This window comes from Sardina pilchardus, chromosome 1 (assembly GCF_963854185.1).
Source record: "Sardina pilchardus chromosome 1, fSarPil1.1, whole genome shotgun sequence".
Lineage (NCBI taxonomy): Eukaryota > Metazoa > Chordata > Actinopteri > Clupeiformes > Clupeidae > Sardina > Sardina pilchardus.
In genome coordinates this window covers 40,768,334-40,791,927 of record NC_084994.1, presented here as the reverse complement: position 1 = coordinate 40,791,927, position 23,594 = coordinate 40,768,334, and the positions used below count along the sequence as shown (strand labels likewise).

The 23,594-nt window shown below is 42.8% G+C and overlaps 4 protein-coding genes across 5 annotated transcripts in view; 1 reads left to right on the top strand and 3 right to left on the bottom strand.

Moving 5' to 3' along the window:
• The first annotated feature begins 231 nt into the window (after positions 1-231).
• Positions 232-8,409, top strand: LOC134091227 (polycomb group RING finger protein 2-like). Of its 2 annotated transcripts, none has more exons than XM_062544317.1 (10): positions 232-375; positions 944-1,074; positions 1,406-1,502; positions 1,843-1,898; positions 2,584-2,634; positions 3,279-3,378; positions 4,371-4,413; positions 4,525-4,623; positions 6,498-6,578; positions 7,104-8,409. In XM_062544317.1, the coding sequence occupies exons 2-10, from the start codon at positions 963-965 to the stop codon at positions 7,437-7,439; spliced, it is 975 nt and encodes a 324-aa protein (XP_062400301.1). In that variant the 5' UTR covers positions 232-375; positions 944-962; the 3' UTR covers positions 7,440-8,409. The 2 variants fall into 2 exon arrangements, with proteins under 2 accessions (XP_062400301.1, XP_062400300.1); XM_062544316.1 differs by having other exon boundaries at positions 234-375; positions 4,368-4,413.
• On the bottom strand, positions 8,403-11,388 carry LOC134091715 (CDGSH iron-sulfur domain-containing protein 3, mitochondrial-like). The gene is made up of 3 exons (XM_062544348.1): positions 11,094-11,388; positions 9,953-10,063; positions 8,403-9,314 (listed from the first exon to the last, which is right to left on the bottom strand). The coding sequence occupies exons 1-3, from the start codon at positions 11,166-11,168 to the stop codon at positions 9,123-9,125; spliced, it is 378 nt and encodes a 125-aa protein (XP_062400332.1). The 5' UTR covers positions 11,169-11,388; the 3' UTR covers positions 8,403-9,122.
• A 1,093-nt stretch (positions 11,389-12,481) lies between these two features.
• cwc25 (CWC25 spliceosome associated protein homolog) lies at positions 12,482-18,809 on the bottom strand. Its single transcript, XM_062544312.1, has 9 exons — positions 18,651-18,809; positions 17,925-18,097; positions 17,550-17,786; positions 16,598-16,667; positions 16,170-16,321; positions 15,523-15,586; positions 14,806-15,014; positions 13,983-14,147; positions 12,482-13,195 (listed from the first exon to the last, which is right to left on the bottom strand). The coding sequence occupies exons 1-9, from the start codon at positions 18,666-18,668 to the stop codon at positions 13,081-13,083; spliced, it is 1,203 nt and encodes a 400-aa protein (XP_062400296.1). The 5' UTR covers positions 18,669-18,809; the 3' UTR covers positions 12,482-13,080.
• A 282-nt stretch (positions 18,810-19,091) lies between these two features.
• Positions 19,092-23,594, bottom strand: part of LOC134078884 (protein AF-17-like) — a 32,771-nt gene continuing 28,268 nt past the window's right edge. Inside the window, exon 22 of the mRNA XM_062535053.1 lies at positions 19,092-23,171. Within this exon, the coding sequence (XP_062391037.1) occupies positions 23,136-23,171 (36 nt within the window). The 3' untranslated portion in view covers positions 19,092-23,135. The remainder of the gene's footprint in view (positions 23,172-23,594) is intronic.

The window sequence follows — 23,594 nt, the reverse complement described above, 5'->3', positions numbered from 1 at the left end:
ACATCACACATCACTATACAAATGATCTCTTTTCTAAGTAAAATTGGTCAATTCATATTGTAGCATATAATGTAGTTCTGTGTTATGCTATGATGTGTTATGGTATGTTATGTTATATCATATTATATTAAATCATATTATATTATATTATTTTATATTATATCGTATATTATGCAGAATGTCTGGCTGAGAGGGGATGTCGTGACGATGGAAACAATACCACGTGACTAGACTGGGCAGGTCGTCTTGTAGTAGGCTAGATGTGCGTAAGAAAGAACAGTGTATTCTGGCGCCGCTGCAGCAATAGTCACAAAGGATAGCCTCATGCTTCAGGCTCATTCGTGTCAAGAAAGTGCATTTTTCATGCCAAAACAGGTAAGATCTGAAGTGGGTGCGGGTGTATGAGGGTTAGGCGTTTTCGGTCTTTGTTGGTCAGACGTAATCGTGCACAAGTGCAAAATCTATGGGCTTGTGCTCGCAGGGCTACGCTACTTTCTCTGTTTTAGGATCCCAATACGACTAGCCAGCTAGTGAAGTTTAAGATGGCCGCGTTGGATTCAGTTATTCCATCACATCTCTCTTTTGTTTCATATGTGTATTGTGTCGTGACAGTGTTCACGCGAACCTCATTTTGCAGGCTTTTTGTTTTGTGATATTATAACGGGAAACGTTTGTCTGCTCCCCGTAGGTCAATTTAGCTACGGCTAACTCATCAGCTTGGCTAAGCCTACTGTTTTGATGGTTAAATGACATGCAGTGTTTATCTGTTTAAATATTAAGACAGAGCCCGCAAACGTTTAGTTTTCGTTCTTTTGATAATTCCCAATATATAATAGAGTCGCTTACTTACTGCAGTGGGGAAATCAACGTTCTAAGGCTTTTCTCTGTCTGTATCTTCATCGCTATTGTATGTTAATATGACACCTTATTTCACCTATTCTAGATCCTACCGGCAGGATAACATGCATAAAACCAAAAGAATCAAAATCACGGATTTAAATCCAAACCTGATATGTCCACTTTGCGTGGGGTATTTCATTGACGCCACTACCATTGTGGAGTGTCTGCATTCATGTAAGTCCACCGTTTAACCTAAACATACACAGCTGATGTTCTGTGATGCCTTCACAGGAAATCACTCGACTCAATGTTTTAAACATATGTATTTACCCATCCACACTTATAACACATTGATGTTTATCAGCAGATATCCAATGTTCATACACTCTTTTACCCTGTGAGGTTAGTGTAGGCAATGCATAATTATCTTCAGGTAACTGGAAATGTCACCCGATGCATAGACACCAGAGGTTATAGTTTTAAGTGCTCTAGAAGAAGGGCTGGAGACTGTGAACATTGTGGAGTGTTAGTATAGTGTGCAATAATAAACATGCTCTGTGTGCAGACTGCAAGAGCTGTATTGTCTCTTTCCTGGAGAGAAACAACTACTGTCCACAGTGCGATGGCCAGGGACAAAAGAGAGCCACACAGCTCAGTATCAGGTTGGTAATCTCTCACAGGGTCCTGCAGACTTTCATTGCAGATGAACGCGTCTGAGATATCGGTCGAAGTTGATATTCTTGAATGTTTTATAATTAATGGATACTTATTATGTGCATTTCTGTGTGTGGACACCATACTGGGTGTATGTAGAACAAGCAACGCTTTATACTGTTCCTCCTTCTCTTGTTGCCATTTATGAATAGGCATTCTGAATTGGATTATTAGTGTCATGCTCAGCTCATCTTCTCTCGTGCTTGCTGTCTACATAACTTATATTGTATTGCATTGTCTTGATTCCCAACATATTTTAAATGTATGGATATATGTGCCTCTTTGCAGGTCAGACCAAGCCCTCCAGGACATAGTTTACAAGCTTGTTCCAGGACTATTTAAAGGTGAGGCTTTACATGGGTTTCTTTACAGGGCTCCATTATCTCAGAGATCAGTGGTTTTCAACCAGTGGTCTCTGAGGTAAGGGTGTAAAGGTATTCGTAGTCGCTTGGGTACAGGATGTTAAGTTCAATACAGATGTGTAGCAAACAGTCTTTGGCCAGGTTTCCCAGATTCGTTAAGAAGCTCTTAAGCGCTAAGAACTTCTTAGGAGCGTTCTTAGAACGTTCTTACAGCTTCTAACAGTAATCAACATTAGGATTAGGAAAAGCGTTAGGAAACGAACAAACAAAAACAAACTAGCCAGAGTTGCTGCAGCCAACAGCTAAAGTAGTTGGGCAGCTGCAGCGGTACATGTTGGATGCATGTTCATGAGCTGTAGATGCTGCTGGTGAAAAAGGATTAACTGAACTTGATCATGTTTCTCAAATGATTAATTAAAGAGGGAAATGAGCTGAATCTGAATGTGTTTAGTGTACAGAGGCAATTGGATTTTGTTTGTCCCGCAGAGCTCAACTTTGATGTAGATGTGTTTAAGAAAAGTCAGATGAGTGGCTCCTCGTCCTCAGATGAAGGTGCATAAACCTGTCTCTAACACATCTCCAATTTCTCTCTCTCTCTCTCTCTCTCTCTCTCTCTCTCTCTCTGTCTGTCTCTCTCTCTCTCTCTCTCTGTCTCTCTCTCCCTCAGATGAGATGAAAAGAAGACGAGACTTCTATGCAGGTCACCCAGCTGCAAATGGTTAGCTCACGCACACTTCTCCCAGATTCTGATGAAAAGTGCAGATGAGTCTCCCTACATCTAGTTTACTACAGTCTGACATAATGTACATTGTAGACATATACATGTGTGTTGAACGTGTTCGAACCTTTGAAATCGAGTCGATGCCTAATAAAGGCAAAGCTGAGTCGTAAATCAGTGCCGATGGACATCAGAGAGCTATTGTGAAGATAGAAGTGGGTTTGAGATTGAAAGCAAGCCGTCTCCGTATCGATTTTCAACAACATTGAAAATAGCACGCTTTGAGTGACTGGCCTCCTCAGTCTGCGTGTGTACTCGAGACAAATGTTCCAAAGTCACATCTTTCCCCATGAGAATGCGCTGTGGCAGGATAGATTTCAGCTCACTCAAATGTTAAAAGGAAACATGCTTGGACAGCCTCTCTGGACGCATGTGTTCCTTAACAAGACGGCAATCGAGCCTGACCAGTCTTGGTTTGTGTTGAAACAGAAATTATGAAGGGACAGCGCTCGCAAGCAAGAATGTGAGCTTGTTAACTTTTGATAGTATCTTCATGTGATGCCAAGGCTGTCATTCAACCCTCTCCGTGTGTGTGTGTGTGTGTGTGTGTGTGTGTGTGTGTGTGTGTTTGTGTTGTATCCCAGGATTAGACACTAGAAATGGGGCAGTGAGGGAAAAGGAGAAGAGTATCATCGCAGAGGACGAGATCATCAGCCTCTCCATACAGTTCCACGGGAAAAACAGGTAGGAAGAGCACTGGAATTAGCTGACAAGCCACTGAGCTGCCAGTAATCACAGCGATCTTACCCCATGGTCTGCACAGTCCCATGAAGATTAGGTGGCTTCAAAGATGTACGCCACATGATTTTGTGTTTTAGTTTGACTGAAAGGGATTCTCACAGACACAATTTAATCAGATGATCTGCTGGCTGTGCTGAAGTTATGGAAATAAGGCTAAAAGGAGAAATCGGGCGATTTTATCACACAGATCTCCTCCATTCTCGAGATAACCGAGTACTGTTGGTATGATGGAAAAAAACCCCCTGAAAACTAGGTTTTCCCTAGCTTGAGTTCCTAGTTCCTAGTTCCTAGTTCCAACAGCTAAAACGCTACCCTCTGTGGGCATGAGCGTAGGGGACTCAGGGACTTATGGCCTGTGCAGACTACACGATTTCAGCCCAATTTTGCTACTTTGCTACATTGTCGGGTCCGAATATTCAAAGTCGGGAACGACGTTCGAAGGAGGAAGCGTCTTGTAATCTGACATGTTCAACGACCCCCGATTTATTGTCTGCGACATTCTAAGACCTTACGACCAAAAGTCTAGCATGTTAGATTTTTTGGGGAATCTCCTACGACTCCCGTGTTGACACTGATACTGTGACGACACACGACGAGAAGGCTACGATAAATTATCTTGTAATGTGGCCACTCTTGCGGCCACGACACTGCATGATTTTGTGGTTCTCTGATCGCCTAGTCTGACATGGTCAATCGTGAAAGACAAAAAAGTTGTGTAGTCCGTACAGGCCATTACAGACATGCCCCACACTGTAGCTGCCTAACTGATTTAGCTGCTAAGATCAATTGTTTTCTTTCCATACGGACAGCACTCCTGACCTTGAGAAGTGGAGATCTTTGTGTAAAATTGCTGGACTTCTCCTTTAAAATGAACATTTAAGCTAAAGGCTGTGATTTTTATTTATTCATGAACCTTTTCCATTGTTTCTCAGCAGTGATCTCAAATCATCAGATACAAAAGACTCCGATGGAGAAATGGTAAGCATGTCTCACGGCTGTTAAGATGTGAAGCTAATCATCAGACTGTCACAGGTGGTGTTGGTAAGCCCCATGTCTTATGTCCTCGGCCATTTTCTCTTTTCCCTCCAGACCAACAGCAAGCGTTTCCTGCGCTGCCCGGCAGCCATGACGGTCACCCACTTAGTCAAGTTCCTGAGAAGCAAGATGGACATTCCCAGCACATACAGGGTAACAACGTCCTCCTCGCTTCACCTCCTCCACCCACATCACCACCCACATCACCACCCATACCACCACCCATACCACCACCCATACCACCACCCATACCACCACCCACATCACCACCCATACCACCACCCATACCATAGTCCTTTTAGGCAGGTCCCTCCACTCTGCTACCCTGGAAATCCAGAGTTCTCGCGAGAACACAATTTGAATTGTGTCTGCAAGATACTCTGGCCACGAGCAATGATGCATGTTATGTTTACCCCAACTATCAGGGGTAACAATCAAATCTGTGTATCTGATATAGGCGAGCTAAACTGATGACGACAGCGCTGCATCGTTCAAACTCGGTGTCGATGTCCGGAATCAGTCACAGTAAACATTGGTCGTACTGTTATCCAATTGCGTGCAGTGAGATTGTAAAATTTCACACTTGGTGCCTCCCCTCAAGTTGGGCCATTACATTATTTGTTGCCAGACCCTTAATCTGAAAGATTCCAGGATCTGGTTTACAACCAGGCTACCACTCTGCAGCCATATTGCAACGCATTTTGGTTGTTATCTATCTATAGTTATCGGGCATCTATTTTGGGCAGAACTGTGCGTGTGCAAGGCTTCACCAACCACAGACACCAACCAGGCTGCAGCTGCGAATACATGATTGGCGCGATGTATTCATGTCAACTTTTGACGGCAGAAGGGGCGGGATATGTGTGGACGACTGGCATGTTTGCGCTACAGACTAACCCCATACCATAACACCATTTCTATGAGATTCTTTGAGCCTCTTTATTAGAAAGTCTCTGCTTATACCATCTCCATCTCAGCACGCTGTTAAGGAGCACATCTACTTCTGCCCTCACAGCTGGATTTGAAATCTGTTCTCACAAAAATGTCTTGATTACTACACTGTTCAAGGCAGCTGGCAAGGGCTTGATTGTGAGGTAGTCCATCCATGCATGTTGTCTTTGTATGCTATGTAGATGCAAGCATTATCTGCAATATTTCAGAAACATTAAAAACCCATTTGCTTTCTCCGGTGAAGAGCTTGTAAACATACACCCATTTTGAAGTACAAGTAATATTGATTTAATTACAATTTGAAGGCTTTTGACAACATGTCTGCACAAGAACAGGTGATAGTTCATTCAGTGTTCTACCTCACTATGCTATGTAGATGCAAAGGATTATCGGCAAGATTTCAGGGAAAACATCTGAAACATTTATGTAAAAACATTTGTTTTTACTGTTAAGAGCTTGTAAACAAATACCCATTTTTAAGTAAAGATAGCCTTGAATATCGATTTAATGACAATGAGATGTGATTTGAAGGCTTCTGTGATGTCTGCACAAAAACAGGTGACTGTTCATCCAGCATTGTACCTCATTGTTGAAACCTGTATGTTTTCTTATGGGTGCTTCATTTCATGCTTCTGTCGTGAACATTAATGTGGAAGAGAAGGGAGCCACTTTATACATGCTCGCAAAACTGCATCGTTGTGTGACCTGTCGAGTGTCTCGTTGAAAATATTTAACGGTTTGAGGCTGGACATAATGCAAACGAATGGGCTCTTAAGAGCTCTTTACAGTCTGCGCTTAATGAATGCCGTTCATCTATGTCGAGGCCTAATGACTCGGTCAATGTTGATTGCATCTCCTCCCAAGTAGGGCTTCTTGACTCCTCATTTATTAGTTAGGCCTAATTGAAAAGTAATTAAGAATTAATTGGCACAAATAAAATGGTGTCTTTAGCTGAAGTGAGTGATTGTGTGTGGGGGAGTGAGTGAGCGCTATCGTAATGATCTGCATGAGGCAAGTGTATTGTGCTGTGTGTTTTCCTGATCTTGAGGCATCTCTTCTCTTCCTGCTCCCATCAGATCGAAGTTTTGTACGAAGATGAGCTCCTCAAAGACTATTACACACTAATGGACATTGCCTACATCTACACGTGGAGACAAGTAAGAGATCAACCTCACAACCTTGCAGCCGTACCCAGCCGTGTGGTTAAGCAAATTAGGTCAGCTCTGAATTAGAACGGTTACCGCAGAATACTGCATAGGGTGCACTGAAGCATCCTGTCCGCCAGTTCAGAGGATGATCATCTAAAAATGCTGTTTTGACTTAAGCCTACCTTACACTGATACGATTTGGAATTCTTGAAAGATTGTAGTCTTTTAACTAATGCCCCTCATTCAAGCTTTACTCAAAAGACTACAATCTTTCAAGAATCTTTCCAAAATGTTGTCAGTGTAAGGTAGGCTTAACAGATTTAAGTCAAATATTTTCTGTGGTTACGATTGTCTTGAGTGTGGAGACTATTACTGGGAATATTTTTGACTCTGATTTTGTATAATTACATACACATCATATATTAGAAATGTTGTTTCTCTTTTTTTTGCTGTGGATATTTTTTTGCAGTGTTTTTGTTGTAAACGCCTCTCTGAAGCGGTCCTAATTGCCCCTGGTTGCCCCGTCCCTTCCAGAACGGCCCCCTCCCGCTGCAGTACCGCGTCCAGCCCACCTGCAAGCGCCGCCGGCCCTCCAGCACCACCGTCCTGTCCCCCCTCCCCCACTCGGACGGCGTCTCCGAGAGCGACTCGCTGAGCGACAAGCCGCTCAGTCCGCCGGCCACCCCGCCGGGTCAGTCGGCCCTCCCGACCCCTGCCCAGCCCGGCGCCGGCGCCGCCCACAGCAGCGCTCAGGTGCGCCCCCTAGCCAACATGGCGGGGAACAACAACAACAACAACACAGCCGCCGCCACCACCAACAACAACAAAACCCAGAAGAACTGCAGCCACGGTCCTGTTGGAGATGTGTAGCGCGCAACCCCCCCAAACACTCCTCAACTTCACCTCATCCAGCTGAACTCACACCCGGTCCCTACGTTAGTGAAAAGTGGCTGAGAACTGACTGCTTTTAAAGAGGACTCAACATGTACAAGACTGAAACAAAAGACTGCCTGCTTTATTGACAACAATAGCATCGACCAGGCATATCCTTTTTTTTTTTGTAAACAAATATGTATATAATTGTATATATTGCTGTATGATACAATGAAATCATATGTATCAAATCTGTATGGGTGCGGAAAAAAAAAAAGTTTGATATGGGCACATGTGTTGTGGGATTATGATGTCCTGTGTTGTCTGCACTCTACACACACACACAGTTAAACTGACGAACCATCAATCCCAAATCTATAGCAGACTTTGGAGTATCTACTCAGCATATGCCATTTGTTAATATTTTATATGTTGCGTTGACAAGATGATGTATCCTTATTTATCCCATGTCTCAGTGGTTACAAGAGCAGTCACTTGCCTTTGTTGGCGATTGTCTTTTTTTTTTTTAAGAAAGAAAGAAAAAAACACTTTATGAATGCACTACAATTAGAATGTAATCATAATGCTTCATGCAAGAAGGCAGCTGGAATTGTAAAAGAACTGATGGCATTTACAGTGTTTTTTTTTTTTTTTTCCAGTCAACGGAGGGCCGAAAGCGCTCTATACAATAACACAATTTATAAACAACTCCTACAGGACAGTATTGAAAACCTGAGTCATGAACATGTTACAGATGGCCCACAGATTTAACATGACCAAAAGCACTTGGCAAAGTGAAGCATTCAAGTAAAAAAAAAAAAAACCTTCAATATTATGAGAGGACTGAACTGTAATACTGTACAATACTATCAATTGTATGTACCAAACGAGAATTATTCTGTATTTATTTTATAGCACTGCATGTTACAATGTATGTTCCTTAAGGCAGTAAAACACCTGAATTTTGCTTCTTCCTCGTGGTTTTTTTTTTTTTTTCCTTTTGCTGAAGGAATGCAGGCATGTGCGTGGGTCACAGTCGACTGCCCGTCTCTGACTGGAAAGGTAAATCACCGCGTTAGGACTGTTCAGGCAACCTGTAGACACGTTCCTAGTATTCATGTGCTTAACACGGATCCATTATCCAGACCCAAAGGGATCTACTGACCACAGATCAGTTTGCGGCGGCGCCCTGGGAGGCCTCTTGTGCGTGTGGGGAATGAAACGTGACTCCAGGCCATACCTCTGCAGCACACCAACGGGCTCTCAACGGCCCGCTCAATTGCCTTTGGGGCAGAGGAGCTAGCTAGAGGGCCTATAGAGTGCTGCGACATGATCTCAACGCCCAGTTCAACTGCACCGTCCCAACAAGTTCCGATGACAATTATTTTGCTGATTTACCGTTAGAGTTTAATGTAAGTTTGATGAAATTTTTCAATTACGTTCGTTTATCATTATCAACAACACATATCCAAGTCTTTGGTGGTGTACGACAACAAGGTGCTTCCACAAACAAAAGGCGATGGTCTAGAGCTGCACTCGTCATAATATAAATATCTATTCTATCCACTGAAATATGATCAATTTGCACAATTTATAGTCAATAAATGTATGATATAAGAATGATACACTGTGTGTATAATAACAAACATGTTCCTTTGCTAAACTAGAAGGCATTTACTTTCAGGAAGACTTTCGTGGCAGGACATAGTCTCTGATGGAGCGGAAGATGACTTTGAAGTGGGTGCCGTCGCAGTAGGGGGGGCTGCCCGTCTGCTTGCAACCACACAGCATGGCGGTCGTGTCCTTCTCCGGGACGAAGCGCAGGGGAGGGAGGTCGGGGGCAAACTTCTTGTGGGCGCCGTCGCAGAATGGCTGGGGGGGGGGGGGGTTAAAAGGACGAGAAGAACACATACGTGTGTGTGTGAGCAGGGGAGACACCAGAAAAAAGAGAGAAGGAGCTCTTAAAAGACAGTCAGTCATGGCACTGTGGCAACACAACAGCATAATGACGAGAAACCACAGCTGGAAGGCGCACCTTAACAACTTTTGCCACTGCAGGTGAGCTGTGAATCAAAACTCAAACTGTTTCCTGAAACATTCTTGTATACATGCAGACCCATTAACTGGGACATACAGACTAAAAGAACTCACAGACAGCAGAGGAAAAACTGAACGGTTACATGAAAACATTTCACATCAAGTCAGTCATGTTTTACATGGCAGCGCAGTGAACATAGACAGGGTAAACCCAGCCCGATCTGCCGGCTTCCTTTTCACGTTTTTTACAAACCGACTTATCCGCCAGGCGCACCCAGATCTTTTCAGATTGGTTGGTTGAAGGACTATCGTAGTAAGAGTACAGAGTCATTTGAACTATGCCCATTGATCACACCTCTTGTGCAGTAGAAATACAGCGCAGACTCCCCAGACTCATGTTCAATCTCAAAAGATTGTGCCTAGCCTGGTGATAGCCAGGCTAGTGAACACGGGTGTTTTTCCTGAAGACTCACCTGCTTCTTGCTGTGGCCACACGAACACCAGGAGTGGCGCTTGCCCCCTGTCAGCTTCACACGGTAGGGCAGCTTGGATGCCACTTTGGGCTTGGACTTCTGACTGCAGAGCTGAGGGTGAACATGGGGCACAGTCATTCAGAAAGGGCCACGTGCCAACAGACCGCAATCACTTCACTAACTGTCAATCAGATAAGATGGCACCTTCCCTCCACATACTACTGTATTTCGTGGTGTCTGAAACCTGAGATGTGACTTGGATGACAAATCACTTGTTGAATAATTCTCTAGGTGGCGTCTGCACAACCACACTGACAGGTTTAAGCCAAATACCAACTTTTAAACCAAGTGCAAGTGATCTCTTATTCAGAGCTATGGTGGTGGACAGTTTATAAAGTCTGGGGTTTGAACACGTCTTTGAGGCCTGAAGTTCAGCTACAGGCAATTCCTTCTCAATCAAAGCTGAAAAGCCAGACTGACATCTGCAGTAGAGATTTTACAGGTTTAGATAATTCTTTATGAATTTATTCATACTGTGTATAATTCAACACACTTCCTAAGGACAACTTTCTATCCAAAAAGTCTGACAAGTCGCCAACTTGCTATTATATTAGTGGAAATCCAAGTTCACATCAGTCTAAAGGTCAAGATAGTAAGATATCAATGAGGACCAAAGGCTACAAACAAATTAGTCATCCTTTTACTATGCCCAAGCTATTTGCTTAGGAGGGTGTGCCCCAACAGGCGGAGTAATTAGTTTGGGGCACTTGTCTTTGTGCTTTCAGGGGCTCAGTAGAACGAAGGTCACGCCCCCTTACCACAGACTCTTGTAAGCACGAGATGAACGTTGCTGGGGCCTACACCGGTGCTTGTTTAATGCTTCTACTTCGAGATTAAAGCCTGGCCGGGTTTATCTTTCTTTCGGACCCTTCATCCCACCACCCCCACACACTCACATTCATGCAGGCACAACAGATGAGATAGGATATGTCCTACTTGAAGAAGCAGACAAGTCTTCCACTGAAGCAGTGCTAGTGATTTTATGATACCTTTAACCCGGTAGCGTGCGGTAGTAAGTTACTCGAGCTAGTCGACCCAATTCCAGGCCGGGTAAAAATGAAAATAAGCATAGGTTACTTACTCTTGCTGCAGTGAGGCACACCATCCATGGCCGTATTGGAGTTAATGTGAGCAAACCTTTCTGAAGAACAATCATTTTCTAAGCAGTAGTTCAGTCGTCAAATGTGCGCACTGTGCCTCGGTGCGCGCGGTCAGTTTCACACTAAAACAGACCCAGTACGTGGATTCTTTCGATAAAGAGTCTGTAAGCTGCAGTCTTTTCTGAGGAACTTCGGTTCCCTCGTTGACAGAACCGGTGGTTCACCTTCCTTGATGCCTGACTGGATGTTTACAAAAGTCATTAAGCCCATAAACCGCGCATGCTTCCGGTATGGGCTTGCGCTTCCGAAGACGACCAACCAAATTCATTCGAATCCTCCCCCACTGGCGCTAGCCAGGATACCACTATCCAATAAAAATCGTCAATAGTAGCGATAGCCAAATAAAAGTTTAAAATAATAAGTTACTGAATTGGGAAGATTGTTTTGTTGTATCGAGAGAATGAGGGCTCTTTTTACTATAGCTCATTTATAAGTGCGCTTGTTTTACTCTTGCTTGGAGAATCAGAATCAGGTTTATTGGCCAAGTGCAAGGAAGCTTGCTCTCAGTGTAGGTATACATAATTTAAGGATAACAAATATTATGCTTTTTTACTATTTTTATGTTTTATTTGACTTTATCCATTCTTTTCAAACTATTTTACTTATTTTATGTTTTATTATTTTACACCTGGTTTTATGGTTAATTTTAATGACCATTATTTTATTGACTGAGTGACTATATATTTGTGTATATCTGTGTGAAGCACTTGAATTGCACCTGTGTATGAAATGTGCTATATAAATAAACTGCCTTGCCTTGCCTATATAAAAGTGGCTCGTATTGCAAAGCGGGTTTCTCCATGCTCTGAGACTGTTGAACGTTCACTGGAGAAGGAGTGACTGGAGAGAAAACCATCTCTGTGTCGGCTGTTTTTTGGTAAAGTGCCTGTAGCGCCTATAGGGAAGGAGTTGGAACAGTGTCAATGATGTAAGGGGGTTTCCTGACCCTGGACCGGTAGAGGTCATGTGCGGAGGGAAGGTCAGCACCAATGACCCTGTCTGCAGCCCTTAACTGTCCGTTGCCGTCTAGTCTTACCAGAAGGTGATGGAAGTGCAGAGGACAGACACTGAATGATGGCTGAGTAGAAAATTATCAGCAGCTCCTTGGCAGGTTTAACTTCCTTAGCTGTCGCTGTCTCCAGAAGGCTATATAGTAGTCACTGATTTTACTAACTAATAGTGTGCTCAGTTTACCAAATTGTTCACTTGTTCAACTAAAAAACAAGACCACAACTTAATGAGCATACATTGTTTTTTAATGCTCCATTTCGTAAAAAGATACATTTTCACAGAAACACCATGTCCTGTGTTTTGACATATATATTTTTTAATTTGTCAAAATAAAAAGGTCAACACATTACAGGAAAATGCATCTGAAATATCCAATATATCCACCAATATATAGGCACTACACAGTAGAACTATACATGAAAACCATGAGGTGCAGAGAAAAATCTGTACAAATCACATTGTTAGAATATACAGGAGAGAAAAAAAAAAAACACTTGTGCTGGTGTATTCGATAAGAATCTTTACAAAAAACAAAAAGAAAGGACTAAGGTAACCATAGCAATATTCTTTCGTTTGGTCCCAAACATCCCAAAATTCTCGACCCACTGAAGCCATATGAATTCTGAGAGTTTGAGCCAATTCGTGGAGGCCCTGACGTTCAGTCTAAACTTACTTCCCCTACAGAACTCTGAAGGTCACCTAAAAAAGGACCCACAGATGGCATCTCTGCCCATATAAGGAGATCCGGAGATCCGGATATGGGCAAAGATGGCACACAAATCCCCTTACATGGGAAAAGATGGCAGCATTTGGGTCCTTTTTGTAGACAAACTTCAGAGGTCTAATTCCTTTTCCAAATCTCCATCTATTCCATCCCTCCCTCCTCTCAGCTCATGTTCATCTCTTCATGAAGTTCTTCTCCAGGGATGCAGAGGTTCGCTGGATGGAGTGGATGTTCCTCTTGACCCGGTCCTCCAGAGAGGAGGTGGACGCGCTCTCCAACTTCATTTCACTGCGCGCACACACACAAGCAAACACACAAACACACACACACGAGAGAGAGAGAGATAGATAGAGAGAGAGAGAAACGGTTAGGGTTAGTTATGCAAAATATCTACTCCTAATGAATTATCTCATTCTAAATCCCCACTTCTAATCAAGTCAATATTGATATGACTTGATTCAATAACATGTAATACCTCATAAAACAACTAGAGATTCTATGCCATGTAACATTATGCACTTGTAAGATAACCGGACTTCCCTTCTATGAATGAACATATGATAAATGGGGGCAAAAACAAGAGTGTTGCGTTTATAATTTTGTTCTGTGTATATACACTTATATGATAACCTGACTTCCCTTCTATGAATGAAAATATAGGAGCCACTTGGTTTAGAGACAAAGGGCATAAGAGCCACTGAGTTTAGAGGTGCAGGACAGAAGAGCCACTGAGTTTAGAGACAAATGAGCGCAAGAGCCACTGAGTTTAGAGACACAGTGCGCAAGAGCTACTGAGTTTAGAGGTGCAGGACAGAAGAGCTACTGAGTTTAGAGGTGCAGGACAGAAGAGCTACTGAGTTTAGAGGTGCAGGACAGAAGAGCTACTGAGTTTAGAGGTGCAGGACAGAAGAGCTACTGAGTTTAGAGGTGCAGGACAGAAGAGCTACTGAGTTTAGAGGTGCAGGACAGAAGAGACACTGAGTTTAGAGGTGCAGGACAGAAGAGCCACTGAGTTTAGAGACAAAGGGCAGAAGAGCCACTGAGTTTAGAGACAAAGGGCAGAAGAGCCACTGACTGGATGAAGCTGGCATGGCGGTCCGGTTTGCTTGTGTCCCTCGCCTTCTCCCGCTCTTCCTGCTGTTTGTAGTGGCGCACGTTGCTCTCACGCTCCTCGTCTCTCTGCTGGGCAAACTCCATCATCTGCCGTCTCTTCTTCTCCAAGTCGTCCGCCGAGAGTTTTCTGGGCAAGGAAAACAACAACCACCACAATAAGACAAATAAATAAACAAACATATAAACATATCGATAATCACTGATCAATCATACTTCATGCCTTCAAGTCCCTTCCAAACTCTTTGAAGTGTTACCTCATGAGCAACAAACCCATGTCCATTTTATCAAATGAAGATGAACAATATAGTTTCTAAAGCACATAAGCTTAAAGGACTTAAATCTCATTTCCACAGAAATACTTTTGCCCATGCCATACTACTAAGATGAATATGATGTCTAGAAAGTCACAGTAACAAACTCGAAGTCTAGACAAGGAACCCTGCTCAGTTGCAGACCTCGAATGGTTAATGTAATCCAAAATCATGTGTTCTTTGTGACTATCTCAAATCATTTAGTTATTAACACTTAAAATTCCCTGTAAATGTCCTTAAAGACAAGGGGGAATTCCAAGTACGTGGGTTAATGGCAAACCGTTGGTAAGTTTTAAACTCCTAAGTGATAAACCTCCTACAACAAGGGCTCAGTGGCATTAATTTGCGAGGAGAATAAAGTCGTACAACTCTTCTGTTAGGAGGTTTACCACTTACTCAGAGTTAACTTAACCAGGACACTAAACCACGTACTTGGAACCCCCCCCCCCTGGCCATGTGAGATGGAGCTCATACTTAGAGCGGTGTGTCTGCTGTGGCCGCTGGTAGCGCGGTTTGGGCGGGCTGGGGGGTCTCCGGTGCGAGCCCCCCCTACGCTCGGCATCGTGGGAGGAGTTGTCGTCCCGGTGGGAGCGGTGGGAGAGGGGCGAGCGGCTCCGATCCCGCTGGCGGTCCAAGGAGCGGTCAGGAGGCGCCGACGAAGGATGAGAGCGGCCGTTTGGAATCTGGAAGAGCAGACAGGAGAGGTCAAGAGACTGTGCATGTACGAGTGTAACTGCATAGAGCAGGGTTCACAGTATTCCTATGGTTCGCTACGGTCCGGCAGCGGAACAGTTGGAGTGTTAGTGGAATACTGTTGGAGCCAGCGTTACGCTAGTGTCAAACAATTTGAGCGTTTCCATTGGTTAAACTTGTGTAAGTGTAACTCAAGGATCGTCAATGGTCAGTTTAGACAAAAGAGCGCAGACCGTGGGAATGAAATAGAGCTTATTATGGTATTTTCCTGCTGCCGCTTCATTATTTCCAAAGTGATCCCTGCCAAACCACATCATTATCCGCAGATCTTCTCTCTTCAGTCATATTTAAGTGTGTTGGAAGAGATGTGTCCTGTTCTCTGCATTCAGTCCATCTACTTCTACGAACTGGATGCCGTCTCAGTTTCTGACCATAACATGCCTGTATCTTTAGCTAAAATGACCAGGTTGTTTGAGATTATTACGGGAAGGTACAGACCAGCAGCCCATAGCCAGGCTTGTGGTGGTGGTGAGATGACGGAGGGGAGTCTCTGGCGTGGGACCTGAGAGGGAAGGGAGAGAGAGGAGAAACAGAAATAAAGTGTGAGATGTGTGCCAAACCACCAATCATATACTGCACTGCCATAACTGAGGCTTTGTTTAACTGCGCAAATTATCCCCTCGCAGCAGCAAACAGCAGGGGTTTGGACAGTCCGGAGTCATTTTATCACCTGACATTAGATAGGCCCCTTCTAATAAGGCGGACATCTAGATTCTACTCTGTCCATACAGTGGTCATCTACAGTAGATTCCACTCTGTCCATACAGTGGCTCAATCCTTCAAAATACCACGGTAGATGACCAACTACACTGAATAATACACATGCAAATAAAACATTTATCTCTTGCCCATTAGGAGGATATTCATGGGTTTCATTAGGTCCCTTTCCACAGATGCATTAATCAAGCACCATGCACTTTGCATTCATAATCAAGGTGCTTGATTTTATACACCTGTCCAGTGGAAAGGGATCTGATGAAACCCATGGATACCGAAAAAGCATCCTCACGTGATTTGCCACAGCCATCTAAATTCGCACCATGCTGTGATAAGCATGAGGCTGTGTGGGAGGCTTATCTGGTTACCGTGGTTTGCGGTCGTCCTCATCGGAGCTGGAGCTGGAGTTCCTCCTCTTGTGCTTCTTCTCTTTTCGCTTCTCCCTCTTCTCCTCCTTTCGGTCTTTCTTGTCCTTCTTCCTCTTCTTCTTTTTGTCTTTCTTGTCGAGATTTTGACGAAGCTGAAGGGATAAAGAGAGAGACCCACCAGTTTGTTAAGAGCTTTGGCCAAGATGTCAGGCGTTCCAGCGACTTGCTCTGTTAAATAACTCAGTCGTTGGACAGCATTCAAATCTCCTTTTGTTTTAAGTGCTGTACAATGTCCTGCCAAGGTCCTGTTTGGTAAATGACTCATTTTCAGTTCTACCACAGAAACACAATACATTTGTCTACAGCCCAAAACAAACAGCACACACAGAACAAGCAAAGACCAAATACCCATGTGTTGCTGAACTCACCATTTCTTTGATCATCTTCATCTTCACTGGATTTGTGAGAAATGAACGCTTCTTCTCCTCCTCCCGCTTGCTGAAGCACATGACAATATGCAGCAGACATGACGACAATTTAGCGAAGGTAAGCAGCAGACATGATGACACATTAGTGGCTCATCTTGGCAGAGACAAAGGCAAGTAAACTATCAAAGATGTTTGTAAACTATCAATGTTTGTAAACATCCAGAGCCTAGGCCAGATGCGTACGCAGCATGGGCTCAAAAAAAGCACAGCTAATAGATTGTTGAGCTGTCAAGGGATGGACAGTCATTGTCACCCCAGCACCACAAACCGTACATCAATAAATTTGTCTTTACTAATGGCCATTGTCTGTCTGATGCTAAGCTGATAAGAGAATGGGCAGATATTAGCAAGTGGCCAGAGATTGACTGGTCCGCCAATTACAACTATCTGGTTAACAAACCCAGTGTGTGTACACGTGAAAAGTTGTATTTTTTCTTGACGTCTCAGTCCATTCACACACACAAATCAATGGGATAGAGGAATGTCTGACCCTTTGTGTGTGCGGTTCCCTGTGATGTGGACTATGAAGGGGTCAATAGATGACAAAACAATATGAAAGAAGCAAGGAGGACAATTTATTCACTAAGTCACTAATTACCACTGCACTGCAACTAATGGTCATCATTCACATCATATTTACATGCCTGCTGGTCCAGCTCCTTAACCACTACCCAGCAACCGCCTGGTCAGTCAGTCACTATTTCACTATAATGATTTGTTGAGGTAACTGAAGGATGTGCGATTCCCTTATTATGATCTTGACCTCAAGCTAGACCTCTGAGGGCCACAACTTCACATCTTAATCCAGAAATAAAACAAACAGAATAGTCTTATCATGACTTTTGAGAAGCAAAGCTCCAGAGAACTCAGAGAAATGTAGAATTCCACTGACCGAATATCAAACAGGGGGTCCTCCCTGATCTTGGCAGCCATGTCCAGGCTGGAGGTGGGGGCGCTGGGGTTGAAGATGGAGCCCGGCAGCAGGCCGGTCTCGGTGGAGGGCCCGCTCTCAGGCTCCTCGTACTGGTCCAGGATCTGCTTGTCGATGGGGCGGCCAAGCAGGTACTCGTCCCGTGAGATCTGACCACCTGGTCCCTGGTACATCCAGTCCAGGCGGTCATCTTTTTTCCTTGTAGAAAACGTGAACACGGTGCTCAGTTAAGGTGATGTAGGATTGATGAAAGCAAAGAGCAAAATAAAATAAATAAATTAATACAGAATGACAGAAAAACTATATACTAGTGTGTTTTGTCTGCAGCCCACTTACTTGACGGAGCCACTTTCCTGCGCATATCTTGTGAGCTCTTCACGAGCTCTTTCATCTTTCAGCTCCTTCTGGAGCTCTTCGATCTTCTTCCGTTCGGCCTCATACTTCTGTTCAGCTTTCCAAACGCGCTCGATGTTCTTCAGCGTTTGCGGATGCCAACTTTTCTTCAAGTTCTAAAAAAAAGGGCATTTGTTGTATAACGTCAGACTAATTCAGCATTACTACGCTGAGAACAAACCAGGATAACAGTTCTCAGTCTAGGGCAAATAACCCTTGATATGGACAAACCTGAACGTTAACGTTAGGTTTTGGGATTATTTTCCCAACGTCATTCACATGGTAAGCTTATAGCTGTAATCTATTTATGTTACAAACACCACCCTTCGATTGAATTCTTTATAACTACAGTAATATATTCTAAAATTCAAATTAGTAATTTTATCATGGCTAATGTTACACGTCATGAAGAAATCTGACAACAACGGGCAGTCAACCAATGTCGCTTTTTCTGGCGTAAAACAAGTATACAATAGTGGGCTTATGTCATAAACCACTGAATATAACTCTTGGGTAAGTAATGACACTCAGTGTAATGTTAAAAGACAAGTCAATAAAGTTAAACTAACATTAGGCTACACCTTAGCTTGTAGCTAATCTACGTTGTGATGGCGCGCTGGTTACTATACCGTTACCTCGTCAAAAATATAAAACGATGATGTTACTTACAAGATCACCACCCCCCATGCTGCCGTCAGATGATACTGGCACCCAAATTAAAAAGCTGTTCGGTAAAAACAATTCAATAAAAGCCTACGCCAATGCAACAACAAATGTTTATCCTGTTAAGCAGGCGACGCCATGTTGTGACCATTTGGCCCGGATGCAGGCAACATCGGTTTCCGGGTCAAGAAATATGACATACAGGCCGAAAGGTTCTAATGATTCAGAAGAACAGGACCATGGATAGGTCCAGAGATGAAAACTTTCTTTTGGATTCACGTTGTTGCTTATATCCCAGCTATTTACTGAAGGAAAACATACAGAATTGCCCTTGGGCCCTTTGTCACTGTCAAAGGCTTAGTGAATCCCAGCCCTGTTTGCAGAAAAAACTGATTTTTTTTTCAGTAAGCAGAAATGTCAGTCATTCAACACATTACACCAGACAGGTCAGTAAAATACATTTATTGACAGTAAAATTTCAGTCATCTAAATGGTATTCATTGTACATAAAAAATATCAAAATACTTTACAGGAATCCTTAAAATCTAAATATTGGCAAATTCATCTTCAATAATTTTCTTTAAGAAAGAAAAGTGACATTACAGATCCTAAATCTTTAGATGAAGTGCCTTTTTTGCTCCATTTAACCTTGTTCAGTCTTCTTTAAATGAAATCAATGCATGTGTAAAATATGCATAGTCTAATCATGACATTTCAATCAGAGGTTATCGGCATTTAATGCTCATCATGAGTTAACATGGTTTTGTTTCTTCCGAACTTAATTTAGACAGCTATTTAAATATGCTTAATACAAAGGGGTACATAAAACAGCATACATTACATGTATTATCTTAGTTACCAAACCTAAAAGCTTACAAAGTGTATTTCAGTTTACAATCTGTACTCATAAAAAAGACAAAGAAACAAACAAATAACAAAGAAAAAGTCCTTTGGGCCACGAAGCCCCAGTGCAACATATGAGGGATGCTCTTGCACCACTTACCCCCAGTATTACTTCATTCTCTTTACTCTTGGGTACTTATCAGAACATTTCAGAAGCCATGAAACAGTTTTCCCAACATGCTTTGCCTTGAACTTAATATCATCACTAACAACAGCAACAACAACAACAACAGCAACAACAAAAGAAAAAAAAAACAGTTAACTATGGAAGGAAGGTACATAGTATTTAGTTAACTAACATTTACCCATCTCCAAAATAAAAACCATACAGTCTCCAACTGTCATCCAATGAGCTTAGTGAGAAGTTTAAGCAGCTCTGAGTAAACAAAACCAACAAACAAAGAAACTGATATTATGTTGGATTTCTGCATTTGTCAGGGACTGCACACTGGCCTGGATGGCTGTACATACATGTAAGCCTATAACTCTGTCCAGGCTAGGTTTTTAAGGCAACAGAGAGGAGAGAGAACGGGAGCTACTCTTGCTTTATCAGTACAAGGGGTGGGATGAATCACAAGTATGCGTTACTTCACAGAGAACATTCCATGGCTCCACGGTCGACCAACCAACGGTCAGTCACATTGACTATCTGTTCTCTTTCAGGGCAAAAAAAAAAGGAAAAAAAAGTGGCTCATTGACATCCTTTTAGTGCAACCACGGGAAACGTCTGGACTCAATTTCTCGAAATCATCTACTTCAAAAACAATGGCCTGACTGAGAAAGGCCAACTGTACATGAAGATATCACACATGAGAAGGCGTATAGTACTGTCAACCACCACAACACCATATTACTATGGATGGTGGGAAAATAATTGCACATACAGCGTCCTACTTGATTGAGTATTGACACCAATCCTTTGTGTCCAGTAAAATGAAAAAAATTAAAAATTGAAATGGGCCTCCAGGATGTTCTAAAACAATAATTATCAAGGAAATCAGATGGATTGATTAGTGAGGCAGTCAGACACAGTAGCTAGTGGCGTGATTCATGGCTGCTGTGTCTCACAGGAAGTGAAAGAAGGCTATTTCACTCATCAACTTTAATTTCAGTGAGCGCCATTCTGACAAGCAGTAAGTTTGAATGGGAGCAAGATAGCACTAGACATTAGATTCACACTGTACTATGTGAGTGTGCCTTTACTCATGTTTGTGTGTGTCATAGTGTGTGTGTGTGTGTGTGTGTGTGTGTGTGTGTGTGTGTGTGTGTGTGTGTGTGTGTGTGTGTGTGTGTGTGTGTGTGTGTGTGTATGTATGTGTGTATGTGTTTCTGTGAAACTAGTATCTGATGGACTGTTAATGTTTTCATGGCAAACATACAATGTGTTGAGAATGAATAAAACAAGGCATCAAACGCATCAACCAAGTAACATTCGAATGAAAAGTGTTCAAAGTGTCTCTTTTTTTTCGGGGAGCTTGCTGCAAATATAATATTTATATATATAAACAAAATCAATGGAAAGTGTCCCATCGAAAGTACTTGCAAGACTTTGGTTAAAAATGCAAGTACAATAATAAGAATATTGTTCTCTCTATCTCTACTATATGCATGTCTCAAACTCATTAGGACAGGCTCAAGCCTCTTCGTTCTACCGCCCGTAAGACACCCTTTGCCGTCACTGTACCCAATACCCATAAGAGCAAAAATAAACAAACAAACAAACAAAAAAAAGATGAATTACTTTGGACTTTTCCGTGAATTTATCACAAACATTAAGGCATCAATTAAGCTGCTCAAAGACAACTATAGTCTTTCAGTCAATATAAAAAACAACATCCTAATGAAATGACCACAGAGTAATCATAGCACTAAAAGGAAAAACCAGAACAAAAACAAAAAAAAAACATTTAACACCTCATAACAGTGTGCAAAACATCCATTATAAATCACTACCTAATCCCTATAGTTTCCTAATTAGTACCATGCCTTATTGGATAAGGTACTTCTTATTGGCTAAAAGCTTAATATTAGCACAATATACACTGCTGTACATAGGGCAATCTTTAGTGAGACTTTGCTCAGGGGATTTTATTTTATTTACACAGGCTTTAAAGCCAGAACCATTTGGTTCGCTTTAATCTCAAAAGGTTGGGTTGGTTTTTAAAAGAACCATTAAAGGTGCAGTCCTCAATTTCTTTAGTTTTACACTTTTTGTCTTACAATTTTAATCAAATTTAGCCAATATTGCTAGATGTCTGTTCAGTGTTTGCAGTCACCAAACCTTAAACAATCTCAGCCAATCAGCAAGGTGCTTCAGGACCATGGAAGGAAGGGGAGTCATTTGGCTATTTAGCACAATTTTCAATAACATTTTGTAAAACCGAATCACCGACTGAAATTTCTACTGAGAGCTTATCTATGGAACTTAGCATGCATCATTTAGGCCATTGAGGAGAGCCTGGTCTTGTGTTGAGTATGTAAGGGGCTCACAAACATGTACAATCGAGTGAGTTTGGATGAAAGAAAGTACAAATTTTTCCAAAAAAAAAACTGATTTGATACAATGATGTACAACTTGTGATAAATAAACAGTGTCAAGGTGACATAAACGTGGCCACTGTCACAAATCCGTTACACACTGTGAAAAGGAAATTGCCACACGTTCTCTCACCAGTCTTGAACATTCTGACCAGCGAGGGACGAAGCAACTGCCAGTGTCGACCACAGCGTGGGGGGCGGAGAAGTCGAGAGACGACGATCCTGGGGGTGGAGGAGGACAGTGGCGTACGAGTCATAACCATCACCACCACCACCATCATCATCGTCATCATCCTCCGCGTCATTCTCAAGCACAGCGTTTCTACGACAACCAACGACCATGGCTAACATGAACAGCCAAGCGCCATTGAGTCCTGGCTTCCCTCACTGGGGGTGGTGTGTGTGTGTGTGTGTGTGTGTGTGTGTGTGTGTGTGTGTGTGTGTGTGTGTGTGTGTGTGTGTGTGTGTGTGTGTGTGTGTGTGGAGGGGGCTTTGGTGCGGCTGGAAGACAGGGTCAGTGCTCTGGGGTCTCGGAAAACGTCAGTCCACTACACGCTGAGCTGGAACACCACCAGTATCAATGACCAGAGTCTCTAGTTTAAAAAAAAAAATAATAATAATAGTAATAACAACAACAACGACGACAACAACAATAACAATAATAATCGTAATGGACAAAACTTGACAAATAAACAAATTAGTGCAAACTGAGATATAGATCATCAGACCATCACTGTTCTCCTGATAAACAAAGCTGCCTATGTGTGGTTGCCAATAAAAACAATGCAGATTTAAACAGGAAAACAACAGAACAAACTACCACTGCCTGTTTTTGTCTTTTCAGATCGGACACCTGAAGTCAGTGCCTTAATACATTCACTGAGGAAGAGGAAGGGCGGCAGACGAAGGGGAAGAAGAGAAAGAGAACGTGAGGAGAGAGGAGGAAGGAGCTGAGGATTCCGGGCGGAAAAGGAAGTGAGGCAAGATCGGGGCGGAACAAATTTTCCTCCCATTTGGTGGACGGTCGTCAGCTCAGCTCAGGAAGTGATGTCATCCGTTCTTGTCCCCTCCCTTGTCTCCGAGCGACTGTAAGAAACGACAACAACGCTTGTGAGTTGGGACTCCTCTGACGCTTTTTAGTGAATAGCAAACACACTACCTTACCGGAGGAACATTTAGAGGACAGGTCTTCAACAGCAATTTTTTTTTTGTATTTTGTTCTGTTTTTGTTTGTTTGTTTGTGGTTGTATTTAAGCCGTGTAATAAAGTACAGTAACATACAGAAGGCCTTTCATTCCCCAGCCCTCTCTAACGATTCATGAGGCTTAATGGATATGATGGATTCCCACACACACAAATGTATTGCGTAACTATCCTTACGACATCTTTGCACCATCTGAACAACACAGTCACCACTCCCGAGACACGTTCCCCCGGCGACCAAAGAGCCTCAGGCAGGTGCTGTGTTGCCTTGGCCGTCCACTTTGGTCATCAGGGGCGCATCTAGGG